Source organism: Electrophorus electricus, chromosome 25 (genome assembly GCF_013358815.1).
Source record: "Electrophorus electricus isolate fEleEle1 chromosome 25, fEleEle1.pri, whole genome shotgun sequence".
Lineage (NCBI taxonomy): Eukaryota > Metazoa > Chordata > Actinopteri > Gymnotiformes > Gymnotidae > Electrophorus > Electrophorus electricus.
Genome location: NC_049559.1, coordinates 11883204 through 11902540, shown reverse-complemented (window position 1 = coordinate 11902540; position 19337 = coordinate 11883204). Strand labels below are relative to the sequence as shown.

General features: G+C 44.3%; 1 protein-coding gene across 1 annotated transcript; it reads right to left on the bottom strand.

The window, feature by feature from the left end:
* Window positions 1-3380: 3380 nt before the first annotated feature.
* LOC113569261 (protein mono-ADP-ribosyltransferase PARP4-like) lies at window positions 3381-17740 on the bottom strand (the record flags this gene model as incomplete). The annotated part of the gene is made up of 29 exons (XM_035522735.1): window positions 3381-3695; window positions 4057-4189; window positions 5185-5287; window positions 5625-6923; window positions 7130-7273; window positions 7405-7500; window positions 7897-7977; window positions 8073-8153; window positions 8279-8449; window positions 8888-9079; window positions 9845-9915; window positions 10141-10336; window positions 10510-10647; window positions 10782-10860; window positions 10974-11245; window positions 11375-11461; window positions 11597-11728; window positions 12607-12749; window positions 12983-13130; window positions 13226-13403; window positions 13509-13607; window positions 13752-13883; window positions 14030-14181; window positions 14511-14669; window positions 16255-16392; window positions 16911-17069; window positions 17197-17289; window positions 17449-17527; window positions 17640-17740. Coding segments are annotated over 29 exons (5064 nt in total), but the record flags the coding sequence as incomplete, so codon positions are not given.
* Between the last annotated feature and the right edge of the window lie 1597 nt (window positions 17741-19337).

Here is a 19337-nt window from a genome sequence, read left to right as displayed (position 1 = left end):
ATCCAAAAGGAGAAATTACACAAAGCTTCGTGAAGTACCCTTGGCAGGCGGAGCAAGGTAAGAAATACAGTACTGATACTGAAAGAAACTTGCTAAGTGGTGTTTGGGGCTTTTGTAGCATCTGTGAAGTTTTCAGTCTGCTCATTTATTGCTGTATCACTAAACCCACCCGTTTTTGTTGTGTTTAAACTGTATCTCCTAGTATTTAAGTTAAATCAATAAGTTTTGGTTACTTATTTGAACTGGAGAAGCTATAAATATCTTTGCAATTTTCTTTCCCTTTGTTTCTCCATCTCATAGTTTTCACGGTGCTCCTTACGGTGCTTGTTGCAATGCTCATTAAGGATCTAATGATATTTGAAGTCCAACAAGCTGAATAGATAGAAGCACCTGCTTTAAAGACTGTGACTTATTCTTCGAGGCCAAGGGCTGCTACATATATAGTTTAGAAATCTGCAATGAATGTCTAAGATATTTAACCTATAAGTTAAGTCTATAAGTTATATAGTTTAGAAATCTGTTTACGTTCGTTGTTTGTCACCTTGTCTTTGCTTTTGCCACACCACCCTCAGGTGGTGTGTGTCGTGTCTTCTTCTTAACCACTCGCGGGTTATTATGGCGATATGTTTGCCTTATTTAAGCCGGTTTAGTTTCATCACCATTGTCGGTCGTTAATGTCACGTTGGCTTCCTTTGTCGTGGTTACTGCACTTTTATGTTTCGTTTTAACTGTTTTCATTAAACACTTCAGTTGGAGATGTGGAAAAAAAGGAGGAAAAACTTGGTGAAGAAGCAAGAAAAGAGCAAAAAACCCTCATAAGTACTGAAAACAAAAAGATTTTACACATCGATATGAAATTAACAATAAGTCTCTAACTTAAGTTACTTATACTGAAACTTGTAGATGTGGTTGGAGAAATGTCCAAGCGGAACCTGTGGGTGCTCAATGTCCTCCTCATGATACACACATCATAACTGAAGCATTCCCAAGGTTTTGCCTTCGGAATCAGCCTCTGTTTGGACTGTTGACACCTCTAAAGTGATCACACAAGTTAAAGACCAGCTGCAGAGGTTTTGGGCAGCTGGACATCAACGTTTTCTCTCAATTTCTCCACATCTGAGGTTTAACTAAGTGAAGTCTTCAAGGATGACGCACCTGCCACCTGATGTACCGCAAAAACTGTTCATCCTCCTCTCAACAGCTGCCAACGCTTTTCTCATCCTCGTCGGCTTCTACATTCTCCAGAGCATCTTTGAAATGGAATTTCATTGCTCCTGCAAACCTGGTGTACATGCAATTGGCATACTGTATCTGATTTTACCTCCTGTAATTATACTGTGTGTTCTTATCTTAGTTCAGGAACAGAGAAAGAGATTATGCTCACAAAAGAGAAAATGTAGATCACTGCTAAACGTTGGCATTCTGCTTTTAGAATTTATCATCAAATTTCTCCCAGTTGCACTATTCTGGATAAGCTTTATGTTCCTAGATGGAGACTGGTACTACTGTGTGCAAACTAACTTAAATGAAACGTACCGCGGGCTTCCATGTAAAAACAAGGACGATCTCACTCCCCAAGACAAAATGGTGATGATTCAACTAAAGAATGAATCTCGTGTAAGAAACCTTCTATTAATATTCTATTAATACTTTGATTTCAAGTGAAAATATGTGAATGCATTACACTGTTTGTTTTTCTTTCCAGATGTATGGCTTGATCCTCATGGCTGGTGGATTGTTTCTATGGTACCTCTTTAGCAGATGTGGTGTTACTCTCGACTCATTTTGCCTTTGGGTTTGGTTTAAATGCAATTGTGAATGGAACAGCTATAAGCAGCACTACGATACACTCCTCTCTGAGACAACCAACAGACTTTTGTTGCAGGAAATGGAGAAAATTGCCAAGGAAAGAGCAACCATAACATGTTCAAAATACACAACACCAATCATGAGGAATGAAGTGGAAGTAGCTGCAAGGCTGCAAAGACCAAATGATGTTGAGAGCGCGTGGAGGGCAATCTCTGAGCATACCTACACGGTACAGGAAATGGAGGAGCCACAATCAGCACAGCAACCAGCACTCGAACCAGGACAGGAAGAAGAACAGCAACCAGCACAGCAACTAGGACAGGAAGAAGAACAGCAACCAGCACGGCAAGCAGGACAGGAAGAAGAACAGCAACCAGCACAGCAAGCAGGACAGGACGAAGAACAGCAACCAGCACAGCAAGCAGGACAGGAAGAAGAACAGCAACCAGCACGGCAACCAGGACAGGAAGAAGAACAGCAACCAGCACTCGAACCAGGACAGGAAGAAGAACAGCAACCAGCACGGCAAGCAGGACAGGAAGAAGAACAGCAACCAGCACAGCAAGCAGGACAGGAAGAAGAACAGCAACCAGCACGGCAAGCAGGACAGGAAGAAGAACAGCAACCAGCACGGCAAGCAGGACAGGAAGAACAGCAACCAGCACAGCAAGCAGGACAGCAACAAGAACATTAGCATTATACGACTAATAGAATATCCTAAATTTCAGCAATAGCCCAGTACAAGGCCAATTAAAACCCCAAAAGTTAATGCAGAAATTATTATATAATAAAGTAATATTAAATATAAGTGCATTAATAGGTGAAATGCTGGCAAGTATTTTAGATTATGTTCATAAAATTCTATTTGGTTAAAACAGGAAAATGTAAAAGATTGTACTGCAGTTTTTATATTTGTAATTCTGTTTTACTTTTTGTCGCAAAAATCAAAAACAGCAAAGGCCTTAATTTAATCACAGAAATCATAGAATCAAAACATTAAAAACAATTATTCATGTCTGTGCATTCGACACACCCAAACTGCCAAAAGATGTTCTTGTCTAGGCAGACACAACCATGCACTTGCTGAAGGGTTTTGATTGTTACTGAACTATTCGTCAAATCACAGGAATTGTATAATCAAGGGAACAAGAAACAGAACCTGCGTGTAAATTCCTCTACGCTACAAGCGTACAGGATTGGGGGCTGCATGTCTTCTGTCATCGGTGCTGTAGAAGCCAGACAGCGAAGGTGACGATTCCTTCTTAATCCACTAAAAACTGTTTAAACAACTGATTTGTCCATGTGAAAAAAACACTACTTAAGGTACAAGTTCAGAAGAAAAAGAAATTTCAAGCAAAAAAAAGATATTACCTTATAGCTATATAGTTTAGAAATAGAAATCTGCAATGAATTTCTAACATATTTATCTATATCTATATAGTTTAGAAATCTGTGATGAATTTCTAAGATATCTATAACTATATAGTTTAGAAATCTGTGATGAATTTCTAAGATATCTATAACTATATAGTTTAGAAATATGTGATGAATTTCTAAGATACATATCTATAAGCTATATAGTTTAGATACCTGCAACATTCCTTTTGCACAAGTTCATTAATTAATTAATTCAATAAATTCTGTTGAGTGAATATTTCTGAAACTTTTTTCTGAAACTCTATTTCTGGACCTGGGTTGTGCACGCACTCCTCTGCAGGACTGGCAGCAGAGGGGAGTGTGGAGGAGGTGCATCCAGGCCCAGAAGCTGCCGTGTGCACGACTCCCAGTCCCAACCGAGCTTGAGGCGTGTGCACACGCAGGGGTACTGCCTGTCTGCCCCCTGAGCCCAGCTCACGGCTCGCTGCACTGCCTCCCAGCACGCTGGCCTGTACGGACACATGCATGCAGGGCAGGACATTACAACCATACTCCTGTCATATCAATGAGATTATGCTGAAAATAAATTTCAAACTGTTTTTGTGTGTGTTTTTTTTTAATAACCAAAGCAAGTCATATAACACACATACTGTATAAAAATGGATGTGCACACTGACGATGTGGGACATGCCGATGGAATTCCATTATCCTTTATCTAAATAACTTGGTGCAAAAATAAGTTGTTTTAAATGTGCTATAGCAATAAACACCACTTACTCATCTGACTGTGACATTAGACCCCTCACAAGAACTTGAGCTCCATGGCATAATATTTTGTTATTGTAATACGGTGCAGACAGGACTTCTCACCTGGACTTTGGGGCGTTGGCAAGGTGCATGAGAGAGTGGAACAACTCCACCCCCAACACCATCTTCACACGCACCAACTGCAGCACCAGCAACGTGGCCACCAGCCTGAGGATGGCAGTGTGGACCTTCACCCCTGCCACAGGAACCAGTTGCACAGATTTAATTTGTTCGTATCCTTAACGTGAAGCGCAAACGGCCACGACTGCTTCAGACTGTCGGCACGGTCACCTAGAAGAGCTAGGCGTGGTTCTCAGACAAGACATGCAGTGGGCCATTTGACACATTACTGAAAAATTAATAACCTAATGGTTATTTTGACTGCAAATTAAATAAAAGTTTACATGTATTTACTGGAATTAAAGGAACTGTATAAAACAATATTTCTGAAAGTGATTATTATTTTTACATTTTTCTATAAAGTGGAGCTCACATAAGATGAAGAATCAGATTGAATGAACCCACAGAGCAAATCTTTTGTTACCCCCTACATGTAGGTGACCCATATTTTAAACGGATTTACACATGCTCTGATACAGCCAAGCCACTAGGTGTGAGTATAGGTGGCTGGTTCAGAATTTGAAGACTCGTTGAAAAAAAAGACATTTCTTCTTCAACAAACGTATACCGACTTTGCACGGTACTGTATGTTGTGTTATGTATTAGCCATGTTAAATCCACTTCAAAAGTCCACTTTGGTCTAGTATTTACACACAGAAGAATTCTGTTATTATTATTATTATTATTATTATTATTATACAGAAATTAGTTATTATTATTATTGTTATTATTATTAGATAGAAATTAGTTATTATTAATATTGTTATTATTATTAGACAGAATTTACTTGTTATTATTGTTGTTATTATTATTAGACAGAAATTAGTTATTATTATACATAAATTCGTTATTATTATTAGTGTTATTATTATTAGACAAATTAGTTATGATTATTAATATTGTTATTATTATTGGACAGAAATTAGTTATTATTATTATTATTATTATTAGACAAATTAGTTATGATTATTAATATTGTTATTATTATTAGACAGAAATTAGTTATTATTATTGTTATTATTATTATTATTGTTGTTGTTGTTGTTATTAGACAGAAATGAGTGTTTTTACCCAAAGAGCAGATGCCTTTTTCTTTTAGAAAAACATTGGCAAAGAAGTCTACATCCAGGCCGAGGAATGTGCTCAGCCTCCAGGTGCATTCCCAGTAGCCATCCTGTGTCCAAGGAAAAACAAAATTAAAACATTTTAAAATCAAATTAAAAAAATCTCTTATCCACTGTGCTCTCCATAAATATTAGGACAGGGAAGAGGAAAGTTGTAAATGTCAATCTCATTGGATTAAAGATGGAAAGGCCGGATGTACAAAAATACCCTTAAATATGAGGTGCCATTCTGTTCATAGAGTTACCAGAAGTTCATAGAGTTTGAGTGAAGAAAAAAAAAAACTGTACACGTGGAGAGCAGTAAGAATATTTGCGTGAAGCAAACACGTATGTATCTATGTATGAATATATGTACAGTGTGATGTGCACATATGTAGAGAAATGTACCTGATGTTGGAGATCAAACAGCTCCTCCCAGTTGATCGTGTCAGGTTGCCTCCTCTTCTGAACATGTTTCCTTGCAAAACGAAAAAGGTCTTGTCTAGAACTGCCACGTCTCTTTTCAAAATATCCCCTCTTAGGAACCATCTTGAGAAACTGGAATTCCAAGTCATCAGAGGTGTCCAAAGTGGAAGAGGAATGGGGAAGAAGGTCAATGACAGCAGGAGCAGGGATGGGAGGAGGAGGAGGGGCTTGTGGGACAGGAGGAGGGGCCTGGGGGAGAAGACAGCTATGGCTCTGGTGAGTATATGGAATGACATGGTGAGCTAAGCCAATGGCATCACCAAAACCAATGGGAGGCGGGGCCTGTGGGACCAGAGGAGTGGCTTGGGGGACAGGAGGAGGGGCCATGGAGAGAGAAATGCAGTTGAGGGCACGACGAGGAGGGATACGGCGAGCAAACTCAATGATTTCAGGAGCAGCGATGTGAGGAGGGGCCTGTGGGACAGGAGGAGTGGCCTGTGGGACAGGAGGAGTGGCCCGGGGGACAGGAGGAGCGGCATTGTGAGAAGGAGGGGGAGGGATATGGGGAGCAAAGCCAATGGCATAAGCAGAAGCGATAAGAGGAGAAGATATGGGAGGAGAGGTTATGGGATGAGAAGTTATGGGAGGAGACGTGGCCTGGGAGTCAATAGGAGGAGGGGCCCGAAAACTAAAACCACCACCTGCACAAAGATTCAGAGGTTCAGAGGGTTCTCTGTCCAGACAAATCAGGGAACGTCGACTACTGCCAAAAAGGCCTCTACCACCAAAAGAAGAAGGAGGTGCACCACTAAGCGACAAGGGCCGAAGAGAAGCAACACTGGAGACAGTGGGCTCAGCACCGAGATAATTGCCCTTGCTCCTCTGACCAAAAAAGCTAGAGGACATGGCATGAATTCTGGAAGAGATACCACCGAGTACAGGAGGGACAGGAGAAGACACAGGGACATCTGACAGGAGATGGGCATCAATATCACGAGGAGACGTAGCAGCACGAAGACTTGGCTGCAAACTTGGAACAAAGCTTGTGCAGATATAAGGACGTGTGTCTCGTGGTGGGGCCAGCAGCTCGGAAACCTCACTGGGGGGCGGAGCATAATCTTGGGAACTTTCTTCATCATCGTGGAGAATGTGGACAGACATGTCTGCAGTACAGACCATCTCAGAGCCAGGGGGAGAACAGGGGAGGTCTGATGTCAGACTGGAGGACCCGTTGGTTTGTAAACATTTCTTGTACTCTGCGTCGCATTCTACAGCACCAAGCTGGAAGAACACACACAAAGAAATCCATTTTGAGTAAATGTACAGTAAGCTCTCTCTCTCTCTCTCTCTCACACACACACACACACACACACACACACACACACACACACACGGCCCAGTCACACATCAAAATCTCAAAAGAAAGAGTGAAATACAGGCTCATGTCCATTGGTGGATTTCAAATCGTCCTTTTGAACTGTCAGTACCTCCATGAGGTACGGGTCACTGAGTGAAGAACCCTCCTCTTCCTCCTCAAGCCAGCCCATGTAGGGCAGGATATCCACATTCCCATCCCCTTCTGAAATCAGGTCAGGTACGGAAGTGAATCCAGATTCCGGCTGCTCCGGATCCTGCAGAAGGGACATTCCTTAGCCAATCACGCACTCTGCCTTTCCCAAAGATACAGAGGAAGTCACAAAAACCGGGTCTAATGGAATGTGGACCAGAGAGTGACCGTTCTCCTGTTAAATGGCTGTCATACCCTTTCTTCAATGGCAACAAAGCTGGTAAACTGAGACAGGATGGAGAACTCTTTGCTGAGCTCGATGATGTAGGACTTCAGCTCTGCTTTCCTTCCCTACCAAGAACAGCAGACATCCATATCAGGATAGCGCTCAGCTCCGAAACCACACACACACCACAGGAAAGTGTCCTCAGCTCCACTGCTCGGTCAGGGTTACGGCACGGACTTTTTAAAAAATTTGTTGCTAATGTACAAGCATTGAGCAGCATTACTGTAAGGATACTTTCCTCGTCTGAAACTGGACTCCATGGAGCGTCTGTGGACGCAGACACAAAGTCACTAGAGGAATGCACGCATGTCTCTCAGACACTATGGCGTCTGACAGCGTGAGCAAGGATAGGGTTCCAGGATTTGTTTGTATTCCCAGATCAGTTACAAAATGCAAATCAAACAGGCATACGTGACAAGACCCTAAAACTACTTCATGAATGTCAAGCTTATGGTGCAAACCTCATGTTCTGCCTCGCTAATGCCAAGACTGCCATCCTCATAGTCTCTGATAATTGCTCTCGCTGTAAGCTTGTGAAGGAACTACAACACACACACACACAAATTATTTCAAAACTGTGACTCTTCAGAGGTTAAGATTTTTACGATGATTTAATGTTCCCACGTCCAGTTCTTACTGTTCCCTTAGTCTTCTGTAATTCTGTAGTAGAAACCATTGTTTGAATTTCCTGTCCACTGAGATCACCAAACAGAGTAGCCTAAGTAAAGAAGAACTTGGAGATTACAAAAGCCAAGAAGAAATGACTGAATTTTCACAATGATCCGACTGCCTGCGTTAAAGCGACAGGAAGCTGCCCTCTGTCTGGGAGAGAGGCTGGAGTACCTGAGAACAGTGAGGCATGAAACCATAAACCAGAGTGTGACAGTTGCTGAAGAGGGCACTCAGCTGTGAGGGTGCTTGAACAGGAGGGGGTTCTGTGGGGTTGAACCGCTGCCACTTCACCGACACGGACATGCAGCCTGGAGATGCCATGCACCTCACCTGAGATTTCACCTAGAACAGCCAATCAGCAGTGATTCACACACACACACACACACACACACACACACACACACACACACACACACACACACACACGCACACGCGCACACTCAAACACACACACACACGCACACACACGTACAGACACACACACACGTACAGACACACACACACGTACAGACACACACACACGTACAGACACACATACACGTACACACACACTCACACACACATACACACACACACACACACACCATTCAAGCAGCCGTGTCCCTCACCAACACACACACATGCACGCACGCACGCACGCACGCACACACACACACACACACACACACACTTCATCAGAAAGCCGCAAAGCAGAAAAAAATCTGCAACTGTCAAAATCCCAATCTTTTTTTTTTTTGGTCCCCCCCCCCATATGCATTATGCTGCAGTCTTGCTCCGTGCCCACCTGAGGCCGCAGGTGAAGAGGCGCGTGTGGCAGGCGTTACCCCGCACCAGCTGCAGGGTCTGAGGCTGGTTCTGCATATGGCCGTCCGAGAGCAGCAAGACGTTCCTCAGGCCTCGTGACGGCGGCAGAAGGTTCAGGCTGCGCAGAGGCCTCCACAGCTCAGTGCTGCCACCAACGGCAGGGGAGGACTATATGCAACAACAGGGGAATTAATGAATGGGACAAAATTGCAGAACCATGAATGGAACTGCAACAGCACCAACAGTAGACCTATACTGTAGTGTACAACAAAGGACCTACACTGTAGCGTTTCACAGCAATACCTACACCGTATTGTACAACAGTAGTACCTATACTGTAGTGTACAACAGCAGTACCTACACTGTAGCGTTCCACAGCAATACCTACACCGTATTGTACAACAGTAATACCTATACTGCGGGTTTAAATGTACCACAATTCTAAAATCCCATAATCACAAACTGAGCCTTACAGCTAAACACCACACGTGTCCATTTACTGTTCTTCTGCATCCTACTAAATATAAAAAAATATATACGTTTTATTTTTAAATGCCCACATGAATGAAGTAAGGCAAGTCTAAATAAAGCATATTTAACATTTTAATGTAATTTTAATGTAAAAGTTGTACAAAATCAAAAATTAAAATAACTGATTACACAAAAAGGGGAAATGGCTGATAGGGTTATATGGTTTTACGTTGCACAGCTCAGTTATAGACCAACTCTAGTGATGATACCCTAGACGTATCCAAACTGAAATCATACAGGACATTATTTTCTAACACTCAAGAGTTTGTTTAATTACTTAAGACAATTCATATTGGTCAATTATCAACATAAGGCAACCGATGTTTTCCTTACTGAACGTCACTGTAGAGCCAATTATTTATTACGAGATTTATTACACCATTGTGATATATAGATACTCACCATAATGAACGTTTTGGCTTGTTCAAAGACTTCCTCTAGTACTCTTGGTGAAGGGAAGGCCTCTTTGTAATCTATTAAATGACACAAATGGGGACAGACACTATAAATAAATTTTATCCACAAAACAGAAAAACTATCAGAACTAAACCAAATGCTGCTCATACTGTGTTTTCCATGTAGGAATAGATGCTAATACACTCAAGCGCTAAACGCTTGAGCCAAACAACCAATCAAAACCCCACAAAAGTGCAACAACTCCTCCGTGTGCGTCCTTATACGGAGACAATGGCGCTCACCAATGCCGAAGCAGACGACGTTGACCCTCAGGGAGCGGTCCAGCGAGCACAGAGCCTTCAGAGCGAGGCGGCGTGCGTTCACCAGCGGCTCCCCGCGCATGGACTCTGACGTGTCCAGCACAATGACCACGTCGCTCACTCCGGACCACCGCGCGTCGCCGCACTCAAAGTCCGGGTAGAAGACCAGCATGCAGGCCTGCAAGCAGCCGCAGAGAGAGTGTCGGCGTACAGAGCACCACAGATGGAAAAGCCTGACTACAATAAAACACAAAATGTATTATCCTACCTAACAAACCAAAAAAACAAACCAAAAACACAGACATGCACATATTTGTGAGACTGGTGAACGGACGTAGTTGTCATTTGCACCTCACTGTCCTTCTCAGGATGTTTCTCCACCCACATCCTGGGCATGTGCATCTGAGACAGGGAGAAGCTGAGCTGGAAGCCATCAGTGCTGAGGCTCTGGTCAGGCAGGGTCACGACCATGGCCTTACAGTCTGTCCTCTACGGAAACGGGCAGGACAAACTCAGTCTCAACACACAGATACCGACACTACGTACAAACACAGTGCCACAAGTTTGAACTGTAACCAGCATTACAGGATCATGCTCGCTAAGCACACGAGTAGAAAGCAGACCTTGGTTCTGATACGATGAGAACACTCCAGACCAGTGATCTCGTAGGGCATCTCAATGGACATGTGCAAAGAGAACACCCTAGAGAGAGAGAGAGCGAGAGAGAGAGAGAGAGAGAGAGAGCGAGAGAGATTTACTCTCTCTCAGATATACTGTTATAAATGACAGTTGTATGAATGTCATTGCATTCTCACCCCTCTGCTCTAAGCTCCTTCACACCAACCTTCTCCACAAACGTCTGCAGCACAAACAAACCCAACATCAGGACCAATTCCTCTACCAGACATGAACCTTTGAGTAGTAAACGGAGGCTGGTGTGTTTACTGCAGCGTTGCCAAGGAGCCACGCTGGCAGGCAGGGAAAAGACGACAGTGCCTGACCGCATGGCCAGCTCCGTGATGTAGGTCACTTTGATCAGCACTGTGGCCCCAGCGGGCAAGTTCCCAACACTGATGGTAAACACGTCCTGATGTGCACACACACACACACACACACATGCACACACAGTTACGTCAAAAGAGTGGAATGACTGACTTGGAATTTTAAGATTGAACACAACATCTGAGCTGTGAATGGAAGCAGTAGAATAACACACAGGTGCTTCCTGGTCCATCAGATAGGCTCCGTGACCTTTCTCTATAGCCTGCTTATACTCCTTACGGGCCTGTTCCTTCTCCTTCACCTGAGAGAGAGAGAGAGAGAGAGAGAGAGAGAGAGAGAGAGAGAGAGAGCGAGAGAGAGAGAGAGAGAGAGCAGTGAGAAACAGGATGCTTTAGGACTGCTCCAGTGGAAGGACTGGGAGACTAGCGAGATGCACCTTTCCGACCACATGCTTCCCGTTAATGAAGGCTTCAAAGCCGCACACGGCTGCCGTCTCTTCTAAAGGGAACACGTACTTAGCCTCAATAAGAATGTCACTCTTGTTCGTGTATACCTGGAAAATGATAACCTGGTCACAGAAAGAAAAACACAAGTTACGCACTTGAATACCGACATAAAACGATTATTATATTTAATATGATTATTATTATATATGCTGTAAGATGGGGCGTCCTAGTCCGGTCTTGCAGATCCACCAACCTGTGGAGGTTACTCCCAGCCCTAATCTAGCACACCTGGCTCTTGATTAACAGGGTCAGGGATGTGCGACAGGGGTTCGAACTGAACTCTGCAGGGAGGCAGATCTCTAGGACAGGGCTCTGTCTAAGACACCCCTGCCTTGTTGTTGAACCGAGCTACACCACACACTGACACTAAAACACATGCTCTCCTATTACTAGGACAGTTAACAACAAAACAAATATAGACGTACAAACATTTGCTGCCGATTATGCCATTCACATTAAAGCAAAAAAGTGCGAAGTACATGAAGTGTGAGGGGGAACTAGAGCTTGGTGGCTAATGCTGATAATGCTAGAATAAACTCTGCTAGATAAACATTGAATACTTTAAACAAATTGCCTGCCTGAATATATTTAGGTACATATTTTATGTAATAGATTTTCTATACTCTCAGTTTTTGATGACTAACTCTGTATTGACTGCAATACAGTTTGCAGTTTAGTCTCCTCCTACAATCGAATAATTGATACACATCCACTGAAGCTAGAAGTGGGTGGAAACACACGAGCACCTCTACCGCTTGTTCACGTGTTCCTTTTCTGTGCTGACCACTAACTGATTTGCCTCGTAGACTGACTGCCCCCACAGTCTGCAGGCTGTAGAACAGGCCAACTGTGGACTGTGGCTATAACTGGGGTAAAACCCTTTTAGTGTGACCGAGCTTTATTCCAGTGGACAGGACAGGTTCCCAGTGTAATAACGGACCTGACAGAGAAGGTCCATCAGCTTGCACCTCACATGGACAGCCTCTAGGGGGAGTGTGGACCCACTGCTGTCTAACAAACCAGGAGTGACATCCTCCAGAGGGTTCTTTGTGACCTCCAACCCCTCTGCGTCATCACTGGACACTGGACAGTCAAACACCCACACACACACACACACACACACACACACACACACACACACACACACACACACACACACACACACACACACACACACACAACAAGTCCTATATCAGAGCACCATTGAATATGGGACAAACCCATGACTGAAATAAAGCTTATTGTATAAAGTTGACAGAATCAGTGACAGTAATGGTGTAAAACAGTGAATAGATGATGTAAGGGTGACCACTCACAAAGGTCAGAGGTCATGACAGAAGGTAAACACTCCACAGAGGTATCAATGTGAGGTTCAAAAGGTTTCAGCTGGTCTTCCTTCAGAAAGTACTGAACTACATATTTCAGCCTGACCTGATCGGTGTTGTACACCACATATTCATCATCCTGCAAGAAACACACACGGCACAAGGTGTCAGCTTCTATTCTAAGGAGATATTCATCCTAGACAAATGCTTTGGCATACACGTAGCACCTCAAACTCTTGAGCGTGTGCTCTGTGTGCGGCGGACGCCATGCACACTGCTGTGGCCGTCGGGAGCGCAGATCAGAGATGGGTCCTTCTTGTACACGTCCTTACACTGGCCCAGAGCCACATCACACACCAGCAACAGGCGTGAGCCGTCCGTCACGCTGGGCCTGGAATACTTCACAGAGGTGCTGGAGCACACAAACATATACACACACGAATCGAAAATGACTGAGGCTCACGACAGTGTTCAGAGTGTAATTTTTTACGTACAGATGGGTTTTTATGTCACTAACTTCAGAGAGTCACTGAAGTAGATGCCACTTCCCAGATTTCCTACGTCAGTTCTTTTAATGCCATGCTGTTCAACTCCAACCCTCGGCAGCAGCAGACCTCTGGACACAACAACCAAATCATCAAAATAAAGTACTGTGTGTGTGTGTGTGTGTGTGTGTGTGTGTGTGTGTGTGTGTGAGAGAGAGAGAGAGAGAGAGAGAGAGAGAGAGAGAGAGAGAGAGAGAGAAGAGAGAGATTCTTACCGTGACAAGATTCCCACAAAGTTGCTAGGAAAAGTAGAATGGAGGAGGGGTTTAATGTTACATAGCTGCTCCCTAAACATATGAAGTTCTGATGATCTACACACACGAAGTACTTGCTGGATCTGGACTGGCCTGTGGAACCAGTAAGAGATACATACACACACACACACACACACACACACACACACACACACACACACACAATGTAAAAGAATATATAAACATAGAACAACCAAACATTGTTCTCCTTGCCCAGACGAAACACATACTGTACACACCTCTCTTGTAAAATCTTGCAGACAGACTGATATTCTGGGCTTTCAGAGGCGACGGGTTCAATGTTGCACCTCAGGGTGCAATACTTCCCCAGAGAAGAGGGAGAGGGGTTCCCCAAAGTGGCTTCGCTCACGTTCAGAATATCTCGGATAAGCTGAGGGTGTATATTTATGTATATATTATTTTTAAACAATACATGTTTGAAACTTACATTTTATACTATAATGAAATTTGAGCCCATTCCGCAAATCACAAAAGCAAAAGCAGTAAATATGAAACACACACAGAGTGACCATGTGAACTGTGTGTATGAAAGATTAAATGTGAATAATGTGATTCGAGTTACTAAGCAAAATACATTTGCTGAATATCCATCCTTTATCAGCAGTGCGGATGAACCACCTCTGATTCCACCTGTATGACCTATATCTGTACAATAAACGTTTTATTTCTGAGCTTATGCTGTGTGTGTGTGTGTGTTACCTGACAGAGGTCCAGTCTCTGAGACACAAGCTTCGCCCTGGCCTCAGCCTCCGTCTCTCTGAGCGGTAACAGGGTACTGACTTCCTGCAGGAGGAGCTGGACCTCATCTTCACTCTCACACTTCTGCACCTGTAGCAGCAACCCCTCCACCCTACTCACCTGTGCACACACACACACACACACACACACACACACACACACACACACACACGACTAGTTATACACACACATACAACCCCTCCACCCTACTCACCTGTATACACACACACACACACACGACTAGTTATACACACAAATACAACCCCTCCACCCTACTCACCTGTACACACACACACACGCACACACACACACACACACACGACTAGTTATACACACAAATACAACCCCTCCACCCTGCTCACCTGTACACACACACACACACACACACACACACACACGACTAGTTATACACACACATACAACCCCTCCACCCTGCTCACCTGTACACACACACACACACACACATACCCCATACGCTCCCACACACACTCTCAGCCACACACAGCCACACACACAGCCACTCTCCCACACACACGCTCCCACACAGCCACTCTCCCACACACACGCTCCCACACAGCCACACACACAGCCACTCTCCCACACACAGCCACACACACATACCCCATACGCACCCACACACACTCTCAGCCACACACACAGCCACACACACATACCCCATACGCACCCACACACACTCTCAGCCACACACACAGCCACTCTCCCACACACACGCTCCCACACAGCCACTCTCCCACACACACGCTCCCACACAGCCACACACACAGCCACTCTCCCACACACAGCCACACACACATACCCCATACGCACCCACACACACTCTCAGCCACACACACAGCCACTCTCCCACACACACGCTCCCACACAGCCACTCTCCCACACACAGCCACACACACATACCCCATACGCACCCACACACACTCTCAGCCACACACACAGCCACACACACATACCCCATACGCACCCACACACACTCTCAGCCACACACACAGCCACTCTCCCACACACACGCTCCCACACAGCCACACACACAGCCACTCTCCCACACACAGCCACACACACAGCCACACACACATACCCCATACGTTCCCATACCCACACTCTCTGTCACCAACACCTCCAAGGTTTCCCTGTAAAATACCATATTCAGCTTAAAATCCTGCTACTCACTTACAAAGCCCTAAATAACCTCATTCCTTCACACCTGTCTGATCTTCTCCTTCCTCACAAATCCACTCACACTCTCAGATCTTCCTTAGGTGGGCTGCGTACTGTTTATCCAGCCTACACGCCGATGATGATCGTGCTTTTTCTAGATGTGCTCCTCCACTCTGGAACTCTCTTCCCACTCTGGTCCAACACTCCGCAACTCTGTCTATATTCAAATCTAACCTTAAAAATATATTTTCGCCTCACCTATGAAACTTCTCAAACTTAAACACCCCTTTCATCAGCTCCTGCCCATGTCCTGGAAGTGCTGTTTGTAAATGTATACATGCAGACACACACACAGCATAGACTGGTTGTGGATAGACACACACACACACACACACAGGTTATGCATGCAGACCCAGCCAGCCACCCACCTACATATCACACTTTTACATCACACACTTACATACCCAACATTAATTTCCTGTCTGTATAAGGTCTACTGCATCATACTCTTATGTCATCACCCCCTTACGTCATTGAGGCTGAGGCTTGTAACAGGGACAGTGAGGAGGCTGGCGAGTGACCCGAGGGCCTCCGTCCAGATGAGCTCCAAGAAGACGCCCACGTCCTGTGAGACGTCGCAGCAGCTCAGCCGCTCCTCCAGCAGCAGCTGTCAATCACACACAAACATTACACCACAGTAGGTGTGTGGAACTGGCTATGATCATACTTGCGCTTGGCCTGGATTTGGTCTGAATAACGCTGAATCTTATTGTCCAGAGAACACAACATGCACTGGCAAAGGGAATTAATCAGGGTCATATACTACACTCTACCCTGTCTGCACAATGATCATGTTTAGGACCCAAATTAGACGACTGTAAGCCGGGTGACATCAACCCACTTAGTTGATATAGCTCATCTTGAAAGTAGATGAAATTGCAATCTAGCCTCAAGCAGGACGGTTTAGTCTACAGCTGTGTAAGCACCGTGAGACCAATTTATAAATAAATAATATCCTAAAAACATAACCATGGTCCTCAAAACAGTTACTAAGCCTTCAAGAGTCCTGTTTACCAAAGCCGTCTCCACATACATCTTCCCAGCATTTGCCAGAAAATGACAAAACCCACTGGTGTGTGCTAAATGAAGCAGTAAGGTAGAGTGTGTGCACTGCGTCTGCCCAACCCGCTGCAGAGTGTGTGAGGCCAGCGCCTCGGCCTCGGAGGGGAGCGACTCCGTCTGCGTGAAGCCCTGGGACTGCAGCTCTGTGTTGAACTGCACGTACGCCTCCAGAGCGTCCTCGGAGCTACAGCAGTGCACCTGCTGGTCCTGTACCACGGACACCTATAGCAGGAGCGAGAGGGGGTGGGGCATCGGCGTCAGGACCCGCCCACCGTTCATTCATCGTCGGTTCAGTAATTCTCACTGGTTACTACTGTTTAAAGGAGCCTTTGGGTGCACATGACTTCACCTCACGTATGATGGCGCTCGTGACGCGGTACTGCTGTTCTCCCTCTCCTCTGGCACTCTGGAGCTCCACCACTGCCCAGGTCTCGACTACGGCCTGCGATAAAACATACAGTGCTAGATACACACATGCAAACCATGACAACAGACACATGGGAGCGTGTGTTGGTATGCTGATTATATATTCATGCTTATAGCGAGTATACTGATCGTTTTGTATGTTTAAGGAAAACACTGTTTCATGTAATAAACTTACCTTGAGAAAAAAGGAGTATTCGGCAACTTGGAAATGTGAAGGAAACTCTGGTGTGTTGTCTTCATTTCCCTTATATAACCTGCATGGCAGGGTTAGTACAGCCTTGGTTAGGCAAGGTACAAGAAGCAACACACACACATAACCGTATGCACAACAGGCCGTCAGTCTGAACCTCACAAAGGTGATCTCACCTGAGCTCTTCCAGGTATGTGTCTTCCTTCCTGTCCGGGAGCTCTGGGTGAACTTGTGACACCTTCTGCCCTTTGGGAGCAACACAACAGTGCTCATGACGTGTACCGTTTCAAAACAAACCATCAATCTCACATTCCCAACAAAACCTTTTGACCTCCCCTCTGAATATGTCTCAGCCCTCAGAACCAGGAACACAAACATTAAGCCTTGCACAACTACCAGTAGCTCATCATCGCAGATCCACTTTGACAGTTTCAAACTACAAGTTTCATTTAAATTATAGAAATATCTGTAACTCTATTGTGCAATGTTACTTCTGCTTTGATGAAAATTTCATTATTATTTTTATTTTTTTTTTTTACAGTATGTTGATCATCACTTTAGTAGGCTAGCTAACTCAGCTAGACAATTTATCCAGTAGCTTGGAAGTTTCTACAATTTGAGTACTGCTCCTGGTATTTTGAATATGCCAATTTTAATACCTAAATATTTTCTTGAAGGGATATTAATACATTACACATTGTATTTTCTTGTTTGTTACTTTGAGGAATGGGAGAATCATGTATCTGGTAATATGGACATCTGGGGTATATTTTAGTCACTTTGACGGTGAGCAGAACCTGAAGTGACACATATGTCGTTATGTGTAATTTGGCAAGTCGTACAGTAGTGACCACCTGCAGCAAATGAAGGGAAGAAAAACAGTAACTATCAAATCTAACTGCAGTTTCTGTTTTTAATTTTTCAGTTGTTACGCAATATTTTTAACGATAGAAAAAATGAGTAGATAATGACCGTGTTTGTTTGTTTTTATTAATGATCGAGGCAGAAAACTAAACAAATTCCTTTGTCTACGATAACGTCCTTTGCGATTATGCCTTTCTTGATCTATCACAGTATGTGATATGTAGTACTATTTGGACAAGTAAGGGCGAAGTGGTTTAAAAATGACCACATAACTGGTCAAAGGGCAAAGAGGCAAAGGCTACAGACCTCCTCTAAGTTCAGCCCACAGTAGCTGCACTAATGGCCAAACACGTGGTTGAGAGCTTCAGTGTGCAGGTCTAAAGAAGTGAAGTGATTACGCTGAGCTCGGTGAAAGTGTATGAAATGAATGACTGTAGTCCCAGATATTACAACCAGGAGACTCAATATTAAGAGTATTTTCCCTGAAAATACACATTTTTGAAACCATACCTACTGATGTAAGAACTATTGACGTACGTTCGCTATATTCCTCACCTAAAACAGAACTATGGACACCGCGGACCACAGACTATCTCCAGGTGCCTCTGAAGGATGGCGCCATTTACCAGCCCCTCCCCCACCTCATCTGACACGCGACCATTATGCTAGTTCCGATGACGTTTTGAAAATTAACGAATTAAAGTATTTTTTGAACGTTTGGACTTTTCATACAAGATGGTATGTATTTAGCTAACCTAGCTAGCTAGGCCAGCCAACAGTCCACAATGATGAAGAATTCTGTAACACCCGATTTAGTGACACCCGTTCAGTCCGACGGGGAACAAATATTGAAACGTCCACATCGAAAAGACAAAGCGAATTGTGCTGATAAAGATGCTGAAACTGCCCAAGAAGAGAAGGCCTGTGAGAAGGCATGTTGGTGCGACTTTAAAAGTCTGCATCTTCCACGACTAAATAAACTCTCTGAGGATATTTGGAAGTGAAGGCGC